This window comes from Myotis nattereri (assembly GCF_964212035.1).
Source record: "Myotis nattereri genome assembly, chromosome: 11".
NCBI classification, from domain to species: Eukaryota; Metazoa; Chordata; class Mammalia; order Chiroptera; family Vespertilionidae; genus Myotis; species Myotis nattereri.
Window position 1 is genome coordinate 80,670,909 of NC_138086.1, and position 11,534 is coordinate 80,682,442.

Below are 11,534 nucleotides of genomic sequence, written 5' to 3' on the forward strand. Positions count from 1 at the left end.
AAACCTTGGCTTTCCCTGCAGATTTCTGCCATTTCCATCCAGTGACCACGAGCCCAGAATGTAATGCTTTTGCTGCAAGACAACCAACACGTAGAAAAGTGCGCGAGTGGAAGACGCCCAACTTCGTGGATTCTTCCCCAAATGCCTCCTTCTGTGTCATCGGCACCGACACCGAGAAACTCCCCGAGGCCCGCGTTTCAGGAGGCCCGCGCCGAAGGCCGCTGTCCTTCAACCAAAGGCGGCAAAGCAGACCAGGGAGATGACGCCGAACACGGGAGGGGAAGCGGACCCCCGGCCACCTGGGACTTGAACAGAGTATAAGCAGCACACGCACGTGGATCTGAAGGCTACAGGAGGGCGTTGGTTTGTCTAATTAACCAGCCCCTCTCTACTCTCTCTCTGTGTGTCTGTCTCTCCCTCCACCCTCGTTCCCTTTTCCTCCTCCTGCCTTCGTGGCCCTCCAACGTTAAGGACAAAAACATTTCATTTAGAAGAAAACTCAACTTCCAAGCATGTCAGACTCGCAGCCGGCGGGCTCATGTTTGACGTGCTTGTGAAGGCTGTGACATCTGTCCTGTCACCTCCCTCACTGACTAACATGGTGAGCGTTCCTCCTAGGTGAACACTGGCTAGGACGTCAAACCAAGTATTGAGTCCTTTGCTCTAGCATGTGACCCCGGAAAGAGGGGACACCGGGGCGCCCTGAGCCTGTCCCACCACTTTCTGCGAATCTGTGATTCTTTAAAAATAAGGAGTCAGCAACAAAAGCTTCGCTACCGCAGCGAGCCACTGCGCTGTTTACACAGGGTGGCCAGGCTTTGTGTACAGTATGGCTTCTGTCTAGGAACTAGAGTTTTTAAAAAAGTCTTAACTTCTCTCTTAGGTGAAGGGACATTGTTGAAAGAAATGAGGTCAACGTATCACATTCACACAAATACCTACTCTAATATGTCCTGACGGTGAGCTCAATGCTTCCACATCACCCAGAGGCCACCCAACAGTTAGCATCCTGAATCCCTCCTTCCTACCCATGTTTTTTCTTCCCTTCTTAACATTAAAAAAAAAAAAAAAAGCTAACTGTAGAGTTAACGTCCAGAGAAAGTAAATGTTTGCCTTGCAGAGCCTTACAGGTCAGGAGAGACGGCCGCGGACCCCCTGTCCCGCCGCCCCGCCCCGCGTGGCTCCAGGACCTCCCAGGGGAGGACCAGCCGAAGGCGGGCCCACCTTCCCGCCCGCTGTGAGCACGTCCCATAAATCCTCTCGTGTTTAAAGCAGCTACGCCATCGGCAATGCCCGTCAGATAAATGATCATCTTTGAACTGTTGGCTTTTCCATTTTTGGTGTTTCTTGCAGCAAAAGCAATTTATTTTTACTCACAGATTTAAAACAACTTTAAAAATAACTTTTATATGCTGCTGCGAGGAACCAGCGTGTCTCCAGTGCATGCTAATTCATGGCCAGCCTGTTACTTGCCAATGTGAGAACGAAGACAGAGAGAGAGAGAGATTGGCACTGTGTTTTCATGGCCCCACATAGCCACCTGCAGGCCTTCTCAGACGCACGAGGTGAAGACGGGAGAGCTACGGCGATCGAGGCTGGGCCCAGGCGGACATGTGGGCCCCGAGCCTCAGCCACAAGAGTGCACCACACAGTCCACGGCACAGCTCAGCTCATTTCAGATCAACAGCACTAGAGGGATGACACATCAATCCTCTTCTCTCTTACTGTTTTTTTGTTTGTTTGTTTGTTTTTTTTTTTTTTTTTTTTAGAGAGAGAGGGAGAGGGGTAGAAACATCAATGAGAGAGAAACATCATCGATGGGCTGCCTCCTGCACCCCCCCGCCCCCCGACAGGGAACGGAGCCCGCAACCTGGCCTGTGCCCCGACCAGGAATCGAACCGTGACCTCTTGGTTCCTGGGTGTTGAGCGACACCCGCCTGCTGCAGGGGCCCAGGCACAAGGGGAGAAAGGATGGCGGAGGAGACATGAGGCCTGGGGCCTCCGCAGCGCACAGGTGGCTTTCTGACCCCCGGCTCGGCGAGCCCCCAGCCCGCGCGTCCTGCCGAGGAAGGATCACCTTTCCTTCTCTGAGTCAAGAATGCGGGGACATTTCCCGCATTTTTCGTAAATGACGCACACATTCCACTTCACAGCCAGAAAAGCCCGAGGAGACAGAGACTCGGGGAGAAGGATCTGCTCGGAGCGGCAGGCGCCTCCTGCCACCGTGTTTAAGCTCGTGTCTCGCCTGCGTTTGTGTTCGCCCTCAATGCCGAGGACCGTCCCGATGCCAGGGGCCTTGGCACCGTCTAGTTTATCCTCTGGGAGCTACTAGTAAACCCAGAAGGCAGGTTATCTCCTATCGTAACCGACCACGCATACAGGGGAAACTCCATTCAGCCGTGTCCTAGGAAAATACCTTTAGCAGCGGCACTTTGCAAGGTATGAGACATGCACATGCATGTTCGTATTAGAAATAATCCCAGGGAAGGGGAGGAGGGTGGGAGCAGGGGAGGGAGGATAGACTGAGGTCCTACTTTGTTCTCACTCATAAATGGTTCCATGCACAACGTCCATTCAAGTCCCAGGAAGTGGCAGCCGATGTAAAGACACGAAGAGGTAACTAGAAGGTCTCGGGTTATCCATTAACTTGGCAGCCAAGCCCAGCCAAGGGCAAGTTCTCATTCAACGCATTTCAAAGCCCCTGAAGTCAGCACCCTAAACGCCAGCAGGTGCCAGGACGCTTCTTCAACAGCCACCGTGCGTGTGGCTGTGGCTCATCTGGCCTCAATCAAAAGTGAAAGAGAGGACAGTTGTTTCCTTGTCTAACTCTATGCAAATGCACGGGGTGAAAGAGAAAACGGGTTTTGCAAATTAGCACCGGAGCAAGCTTGAGAGAGTTTGCCCGACGGCGGGTCTCGCTCGGGACGCTGCAGCAGCTGCGGTGGGTTATGAAGTGTGGTGACGGACGGGGCGATACTGACAGGAGGCCATGAGCCCTGCAGCTCCCAGAGTCAGTGTTGCTGAGGGGTGAGCAGCACCAGGTTTCTGACCCGGAAAACAAATCTCCCTGGAGAACTTGCTCAGATCCCGTTTACGATGGGAATTTCCCGGGCACCTTGCCGGCCCCAAGGCCCTGCACAGATTCGGGAAGCGACTGGTTTCCGTCCCAGACACCACAACACGGATGCGTTTAGGAAAACATGTGGTTTTCACATGCAAATGCCAGCTGTCACCTGGGAGAGACTGCAGCACATAGGCTTCCCCCAGAGCAGTGGGTCCCAGCGCGGGGCAATTGGACTTCTAAGGGGGGCAATTCGAGTGAGTTATTAACTGTGAAGTTTTTGCATTCCTTATGGTTCTAGGGGCCTCATAGACAACATGTAAATATATGCTGCGTCATATTTATGCATCTCAGTTCTCGATGATGTTTTGAAACTTCATTTGCTATTTTTTCCTCTCACTTCGTATTAGTTTTTAAACAAGCCCTTAGTGAGGTCTTCCTCAGGACTTCCACTGTCCTTCCCTTCGTTTATTTTCCTCTTTCACGGACGCCATGTTCTTTGGAAGCTTGTTGAGACCAAGTGAATGGCCTTTTAGGCTTCCTCCCCGTGAACAGGAGCTCGCTGTTTGAGTAATTAGGGTTCTATGTCACGGGTGGGGGATCAGGGTTTTAGAGATGCTTAGGGGGGGGCGTGGCCAAAAGAAGGCTGGGAAGCAGGGCCCTGGAGCCTGGAGCGAGAGAAAGGAACTTGAGCGAGCGGCCCCAGTGACGTCACGCGGGAGGAAACCCAGCCGCCGAAGCACATGACGTCCGCACGGGCAGGAAAACCTGCAGTGTCGCATTTCTGCCTTTGGAACAAAACCCTTCATGAACGCTCTGCAAACAAGCGCTCAGAGCACAGACGCCGAGGGGCTCTCTGCTTCCGTGCGGCCGACCGCGCCTGGGCGCTCACAGCCCCGCCACACGCTGTCCTTTGGCACGAATCCACCTGTTTGCGTCCGGGTGCTCTCTGCACCCACACAGGTGGGGCTCCGCGCCTCCCAACGGTGACTCAGGAAGTGGGGATCTTCGAGCTCACAAGCGACTGGGGCCCAATCCTCCGGAAAAGCATTTTCCGAGTTCGCGTGACTCAGCGCCGATGACTGAGCCCGGGATCACGCAGGCGTTCGCCTCCTTTCTCTGGGCCCTCGGTGGTAGGCGTCCCCTGAAGGGTGTGAGGTCGGGGATCACGCAGGCGTTCGCCTCCTTTCTCTGGGCCCTCGGTGGTAGGCGTCCCCTGAAGGGTGTGAGGTCGGTGTTTGCTTATTCATAACAAGTGTTAGGGACAAGTCACGGGATTGGGGAGAAATGTTAAAACTATCAACTGTAATCCAGGCTCTAGTTCAGTTCTTTACATCTGGCTGTTACTTTAAAAACACAAAGAAGCCAAATGACTGTTCTGATTTTTAAATGCAAAACGTGTCACCTGACGGGCATTTTCCTTCTGATGAGGTCAGTTTCCTCAGGCCATTTAGAGAAATAGAGCAGGGAATTCTGGGGGCTGGCCCCGGCCCACAGGTCTCTCTCTTCTCCTTCTTTCCTTGTTTGCGGTCCAGCTGACGGTTCTCCTTCGGAGAAGCTCCCCCCCAGGAGATGGAATCAGCCCCCTGCTGGCTCCCGCGGAGCCCCCGCCCCCCTGCCCCCATCACACCTGGGATAAGCCATCGCACCCCAGTGAGCTCAGCTCCTCCAGGAGGTGGGGCCTTTGGGAACCTTGTTCTTTTAGGGTAAACCCAGGGCCCAGCAGGAGGTCGGCACGGAGAGCGTCCCTGCTCCTCTGGCCCTGGCTGTCCCCCCCACCCCCCTGTGTCCGTCTGTGCTCACAGACTATGGGTCCCACCCCCGTAGGCCCCTCAGAGCCCAGGCTGGGGCTCCAAGCACGTGCCCTCTTCTATTATCAGGTTCAAGGTGCTCCTGCTGCTGCCCCAGGAGACACTGGGAGCTGCAGGAGCAGACTTCTGATGGATGAATTCGTGGAAATAGAGCAGCTTCGAGGCTGAGGTACCGGTGAGATCCACAGGGCCCCTGGTCCGGGGGAAGCGCGTGCGCCGAGTCAGACCCCCAGGGGAGTCGGGGAGCAAAGACCAGTTCTTCTCCGCCACAGCAGCAGGCGCCACCCGACAGAGTCGCCGCGGACTCGTCAGGAAGGATCACAGGACCTGGGTGCAGCGAGGCACCCTCTCTCAGAAGCACCTCAGGTGGCCCGAAGGGACGCTTGAGGTTCGAGAGCTCCTGCTTGGGGAGAAGAAAACGCCCCTCCCCCCCCAGTCTTTTCCACTCAGTCAGTGACGTCTAAACTGCGGACTCGGGCACATCTCAGATGAGAACGGGGAGTCCTCTCTGCGGACTGGCAGCCGTGGACACACACGGTCCGCAGTGCACTGACAGGCGCTATTGATTATTGATCAGCTGCCGATCACCGCCATGAGCGGGCTGCTGGCCACAGCTGCCCAGAACCCAGCCTTGCTCCATCCCATCGGGGTGATGATAGGACGTGTGACAGGCTGCGGACGGGCTGTTCCCCAGCCAAAGGCAATCCCTGAAGGGGACTCTCCAGGGAACAATAGTTCAAGGCCATGCTCTCCTGGGCTCCAGGCCCTCCCGCTAGCTCCCCCTGGACCTTCCCATCTGAGCCCCTCGAATCCGCCCAGTGACTCGGGTCGTCCTAAGAATGTCTAGCCCCCAGGTGGACTCAGTCTACCCAGGCTTCCCGCCAGAAGCCTGTGTGCCCCCTGGGTCTGCATCTCTCACACACGCTGACCCAGCAGTTCACCCTCCCACCGGCCTGAGCGAGCGGCTCCTTCCGCACTCCCATCCTCCTGCATCTCCACCTCTGCTCTGCGCGCCCGCACTGCCCTCCCCGGCTCCGTGTCGCCCCCCACCCACTCCCCGCATCTCATCCCCGGCTCCTATCTCAGAGCCCTGCGGCCACCCCGTCTCACACCGGGACGGCGGAGCTCCGGAACTGCAGCCTCACCCCAGTCCGGTCTGTCTCTCCTGTCGCTGCACCGAGCCCCGGGCCTCCTGGCGCTGGCTGCTCCTGGCGCGGCTCTGGGAATGGCCTTCGTGTCGCCTTCCCCGGCAAACACCCAGCGCTCTGCAGGCTCCAGTGAGAGACCCTCCCCTGCGGGCTCCACCTGCCCCGGTCCAGGCGGAACTGAAAGCAAAGCCCAGCCCTGGCTGGTGTGGTTGGAGGCTCAGCCTACAGACCGGAGGGCCTGGCTTCGGTTCCTGGTCAAGCCATGTACTTGGGCTGCAGGTCCGATCCCCAGCCCCAGCTGGGGAGCATTTGGGAGGCAATCGGTGTGTCTCTCTCACATCAATGTTTCTCTCTCTCTCTCTCTCCCTCTCTCACCCGCTCCCTAAAAAACAAATGGGAAAAATATCCTCAGTTGAGGATTAACAAAAATAAAATAAGATAAAGCAAAGGCTAATCCCAGAAGGCTGCCCTGTGCCGTCGGACCTGCCGCTGCTTCTGCAGGGTTTCAGGCTTGCTGCCTGCAGATCTCTCTTCCCCTAGCTGACTGCCGGACACTTGAGAGCAAGTCCCGCGTGTGACTCACCCGCAGCTCAGACCGGGGACGGAACAGCCCAAGTCGCTCCCTGTGGTTCGAACATGAGGAAAAGAATGCAAACAAAGCCCGAGCCGTCATAGGTAGCGATGCGTGTCCTCACGCTGAAGGACAAACAGCCGCGGTCCCCTTACGTAACTGTTTATCCCAGCTCAGGGCCACGTGCGGGCGCAGGAGAAGCGGGTGGTGGGAGCATGTCGGGCTGTGGACAAGGCCTTCCCCTCCAACCGCCAGGCCCTGAGACTGCAATTCAAGGTCTCGCTCATGAGACGTTCCAGATGTTGTCGTCGGAAAGGACGCTCGGGCCGTGGGGCTTCCTGGGAGAGCCCGCCAGAACAGGCCGCAGTGCGGAACCAGAGGGAAGCCTCCCCTCCAGCTCGCCGCACACACGCCCTCTGAGCGCGCTGCCGGCACCGGCAGGAGGGAAGTGGGTTTTAAGCACACGCAGTGCACAGAGGCCTTGGCAGTGACAGCCGGGCTGATATTCCACCTTGGAGGCTCCCAGACCGGTGTCCACCCCAGCCCTCCGCCTCCTGCCGGCCTGGGGCACAGCTCCCGGCCCCCGGCCCCCACCACCTCTCCTGCTCCCGGCGGCCCGCGGAACTTTCTGGACACCTGAATGGAGTGTGTCTACCTAAATGCGTAGGAAGAACATTGGACTTAATGGTTCCGACGAAGCGAGAACTTCAGTCAAACTGGTTATCTGACATGAGGGGGTGGGCCTGGATCCGGGCCCGAATCCCAACTGCCCTGCCTACACTGGGGCCAGAGGGCAGACCCCCCTCAACTGCTGTGCAAAGAGCCAACTGCTGCGATTTTCTGAGAAAGGGCAACCTTTTGGGGGGAAAGCGAGAAAGAAGGTGTGCGCAGGCGCGATGCCACGTGGGACCGGCCCCCGTGACGAGCCTCCTCCGCTACCCGGCGTGTGCTCACCGTTCCAGAATAAACCTGTCGAAACGCACTGAGACCAAAGCTGCTTCTCATCACAACTTCAAATGTTCACAAAGGACAGAAGGAGACAAAGCCAAAAGCGTTCCGCGGCGATCTGAGCGGCCCCGCCCAGTTTTCTTGTACTGACAGGGAAACAGGGCACGGGGCAGCCATGTTCTAGAACCGTCAACTTTCCTCAGAGTGGGCGCCTGTGCGTAAACCTCCCTCTGAGGAAGCCCATGTCTGCTGTGCGAGGTCTCAATTCAAACAGAGCCGCAAACACGACCTTCACGGCAAGCCACAGGGCGCACAAAGGCCACGCGATCCACCCGGCGGGGCCTTCAACCCGCTGAGTGTCCCGACACTCTGACCCCACTGCCCATTCCAGGGCCGGGGTCCCAGCATGGGGTGCTGCCCTTCAACACCCACAGTCATCCAGGTAAGAGGAGCGCTGGCTGCCACGCCTGCCACTGACCTCCAGCCACAAGCTGCGGGTCCCAGAGCTGAGATCAAAGCAAAAACAAGACAGTATTTTCTTTCTAAACAGGGCGGGACCCTTCATCGCTGCTGACACGGCCTCTACAAACATTTCAGAACGCGTGGAGCGCTGGCAGGGCCCTCAGGAAGGGAGCGCGATGGGGCTCGGCCGAGTGTGTGACACAGCGCAGCTCTGACACTAAATATCTGAAGCCAGAAATATATGAAGACAGCCAAAAGTCAGGAATGTGTTCGGGGGCGGGGCTGCAAATGCCTGCCTTTCTCTTCACCTAGGTGTTCTGCAAGAGCCAGGGGCTTGCTCAGCAATCGATAGATCTCCACAGATCGCCCGAGGGATGGAGCGAGGCCCAGATTGGTGCTGACTGGGCGACTGAGAACCGCAGAGTGTGAGCAGGAGTCTAGACCCGGGACCGGGTACCACCCTGAGGAAGCCAGTGCCTGGTCCTGTCCTGGCGTTCGGTGCTCTCCTAAGGCCAGAACTCACAGGCAGCGAGGCAGAGGCGGGAGGCGAATGAGGGAGGGCTCTGGGGCAAGAAGGCCTGAGTGTGAACCCTGGTTCCGCCTCGTCCCAGCTGCCGGGAACTCACTTTACTTCTCCGACCTCCGTTTCCCCAGACATCACGGGAGCACCCGCTTCCTGTGCCTGGTGCAAGGGTTAAAAGGCCCGAGAGGACAGGCGAGTCCACCTCTCAGAACCAGGCCAGTCTTTTCTCTAAAACAAGGACATTTCTTGAACAAAGCTGACCGCACTTGTTTGACATGGGTCGTTACCACTCTCTGTCAAAAGCCACAGCTTGTATTTTTTAGACTTTGCCCCTGAAACGTTGGTCTTTTTCTGTGACTCTAACTGAACGACGCTGGCCCGCCTACTCCCGCTGCTGGTTTTTTGTTTTTTTCCAGGAGCATCCTGTTTTAAGCGAATACAGAACTAACAGGCAAATCAAGTGGTATTTATATTTTTTTTCCAAAACAAATCTCCCTGCACTAATCGTCGTGTTTGAAGGGATAACAGGAGGAGCTGGGGGTGTTTCTGGAGAAAAGGGATGAGTTAAGGTGCCCCGAGAGTTTAATGTCACTCAGGACAGGGTCTGGACAGCAGAATGGGAGGCACAACCCCCTCCCCGCCTCTGTGGCTGGGGATTCAGGAGCCGGAAGGACCAGACCCTGTCAGGGGGGGAAGGGCCCCGCCCCTGGCGCAGCCCAGCAGGGAGTAGACAACCATCCCTCTCGCAGGAGCACAGGCCCTCAGCGAGCAGAGGAGCCCACGGTTAAGGAAATCACCCTCAGCTCCTGTTCCCACATTTTGCAAGAGGCTTCAAACTCCAGATGTTCCCAAAGAGCCCTTTCCGTCGCCAGCTAATCTTTCCGGAGTCTGTACCAATCGCTCTCCTCTGTGCCAAGATTGCCCGCACCTGGCAGCGGATCCCCGCACCTGGCAGCCAGCCGGGCAGAATCACCTGAGGAGCTCCGAGCAACCCCGCCGCCGTCTCACCCCGGACAGACGGAGGAAGCCCGCCTGTCTGGGGCTGGGAGGCAGGCTTCGGGTTTTATCTGCTCTGCTTTGGTCTAAAATCCCGAGGGATTCTCATTTGCAACCAACTGCGGCAACCGAAGCTTTAGCCCAACTAACGCGCTGGGCCCCAGCCCCCACTCCCCGCGCCAATGACCTCAGCGGCAAGCAGGGACCTGACTCCTGCAACCGGCTGCGCGATGTTGAAATCGCGCAATTAAACCTTCCGAGCATGTTTCTTGTTTCTCACGTTGAGGGGGGGATGGCCGGCAGCCACCCACGGGGCCAGACCCGCTCAGGTTCGCGGTGGACGCTGGGCCCACGGGAGCCACAGACACCCATCCGTTTTGGCCAAAAATTAACTCGAGTATTTTGGTTGGCTCAATGTCAGAATCTTCCGAAAGCGAAAAGAAACCTCCCCGAGAGAAACTCGGGATCCCGAGGAGGAAAGTTTGCTAAGAAAAAAAAAAAGGCGGGGACCCGATCCCCAGGAAATTGGGCACCAGGACCCAGAGGTCCGCCCGGCTGGTCGCAGCCCCCCGGCTCCACCACGAACCCAGAGCCGAGACCGAGGCCTGCGGGGGGTGGGGGCACGTCTGGGGGTCCCCAGAAGCGACCACTGCACCAGACCCCACGGACCCGGGGGCCGCGGGAGACCTGGAGGGAGCTCGGGGGTCTGCGCTCCCCACTTTTGACGGAAGAGGACACCACGTCCCCCCCAGGCAGCCACAGGGAGTCAGCGACCGAGACCCGCACTCGGCCTCCCGGCCAGGCTGCAGCTGCACCCCGGGAAGGGACCCGCCCGCGAGCCGGTTCCGGGGGGGACGGCGCGGTGCAGGGAGGCCCCGGGGTCCCCGAGGGGAGGCGCGCACTCCCGCCGCCCTTCCCGAGGCCCCGGGACCTGGGACGCACGTGCCGGGACGCCCGCCGCCCCGTGCGCGAGGGCAGGAAAGTAAGAAAGTTGCGAGCGCTTCGGGGAGTCCCGATCCCCGCACCCCGCGCCCTGGTCCCCGCAGCCCGCGCCCGCCGTCCCCTCCTCCGGCCGCCGCGGGCTCGCCCGGCGCCGACACGCAGCGGCACGTCCCCCGCGGTCCCGGCCGAGGCGCCCGTCCCGGGCAGCGCAGCGCGGGCGGCGGGCACGCCCTTACCTTTCTTTTCCTCCAGCGCCGGGCGCGCCGGGAACTGCGCCGCCAGGAGCACCAGGAGCGCGGCTCCCGCCGTCCGGGAGGGTCGCATCGCCGCAGGGAGCCCGCAACGAGTCCGGGAGGGAAGCGGCGGCCGTGCGCTCCGGCGGCGGCGGCGGCGGCGGCGAGGCGAGGGCTCCGGGGGTGGCCTGTGGTCCGGCGGGGAGGCGGTGGCCGCGGGCTGCTCGGGACTCGCCGGGGACGCGGTCCGCCCTGGCCGGGGTGTGCGCACCGAGCGGGGGGCGGAGGCTGCTGCGCCCGCGCCGCGCCGGGGCTGCCCGGACGTCTAGCGCGCGGGGCGGGGGCGCGGGAGGCTGGGCCGGGAGGAGGAGGGACCAGCCGAGGAGGAGGGATCGCGGAGCCCAAGGCGAGGCGGCGGGAGGAGGACCCAGCGGCGGACTTGGCGGCCCGCAGCCGCACGGAGGTGGCGGACGGAGGTGGCCCCGCAGGCCCGGGCGCTCGGAGAAGGGCGGCGGGAGGGGGCGGCGCGCGGGAGCCCAGCGGGCGCCCTACTTAGTCTCCGAGAGGGCGTTCCCTGCCCTGTGGGCCAGGACTCGGCCTGGGAACTAGGTGACCCAGCCTGCGTGCAGCCAAATGGGTGCCAGGGTCTCCGTGTCCCCCTCTCCCTTCCACCTGCCGAGCAAACTGGGACCAGCTCCCTGTGAGCTGGCCCAGCCGGGGCCCCAGGCCGGGCAATGGCATGGATGGGGCAGCGCCCCTTTATCTCACCCATCGCCTGCACTGAGCCGGGGACCTCGTGGGGACAGAGGACCGCCTGGCAGCCACGTTGTCCCGCGCTG

The 11,534-nt window shown here is 59.8% G+C and overlaps 1 protein-coding gene across 1 annotated transcript in view; it reads right to left on the reverse strand.

The window, feature by feature from the left end:
• The window catches only part of EGFR (epidermal growth factor receptor), a gene marked incomplete at its 5' end in the record, with an annotated part of 113,942 nt that extends 103,156 nt beyond the window's left edge, over positions 1-10,786 (reverse strand). The window contains one exon of the mRNA XM_081102759.1: positions 10,699-10,786. Within this exon, the coding sequence (XP_080958885.1) occupies positions 10,699-10,786 (88 nt within the window). The remainder of the gene's footprint in view (positions 1-10,698) is intronic.
• Between the last annotated feature and the right edge of the window lie 748 nt (positions 10,787-11,534).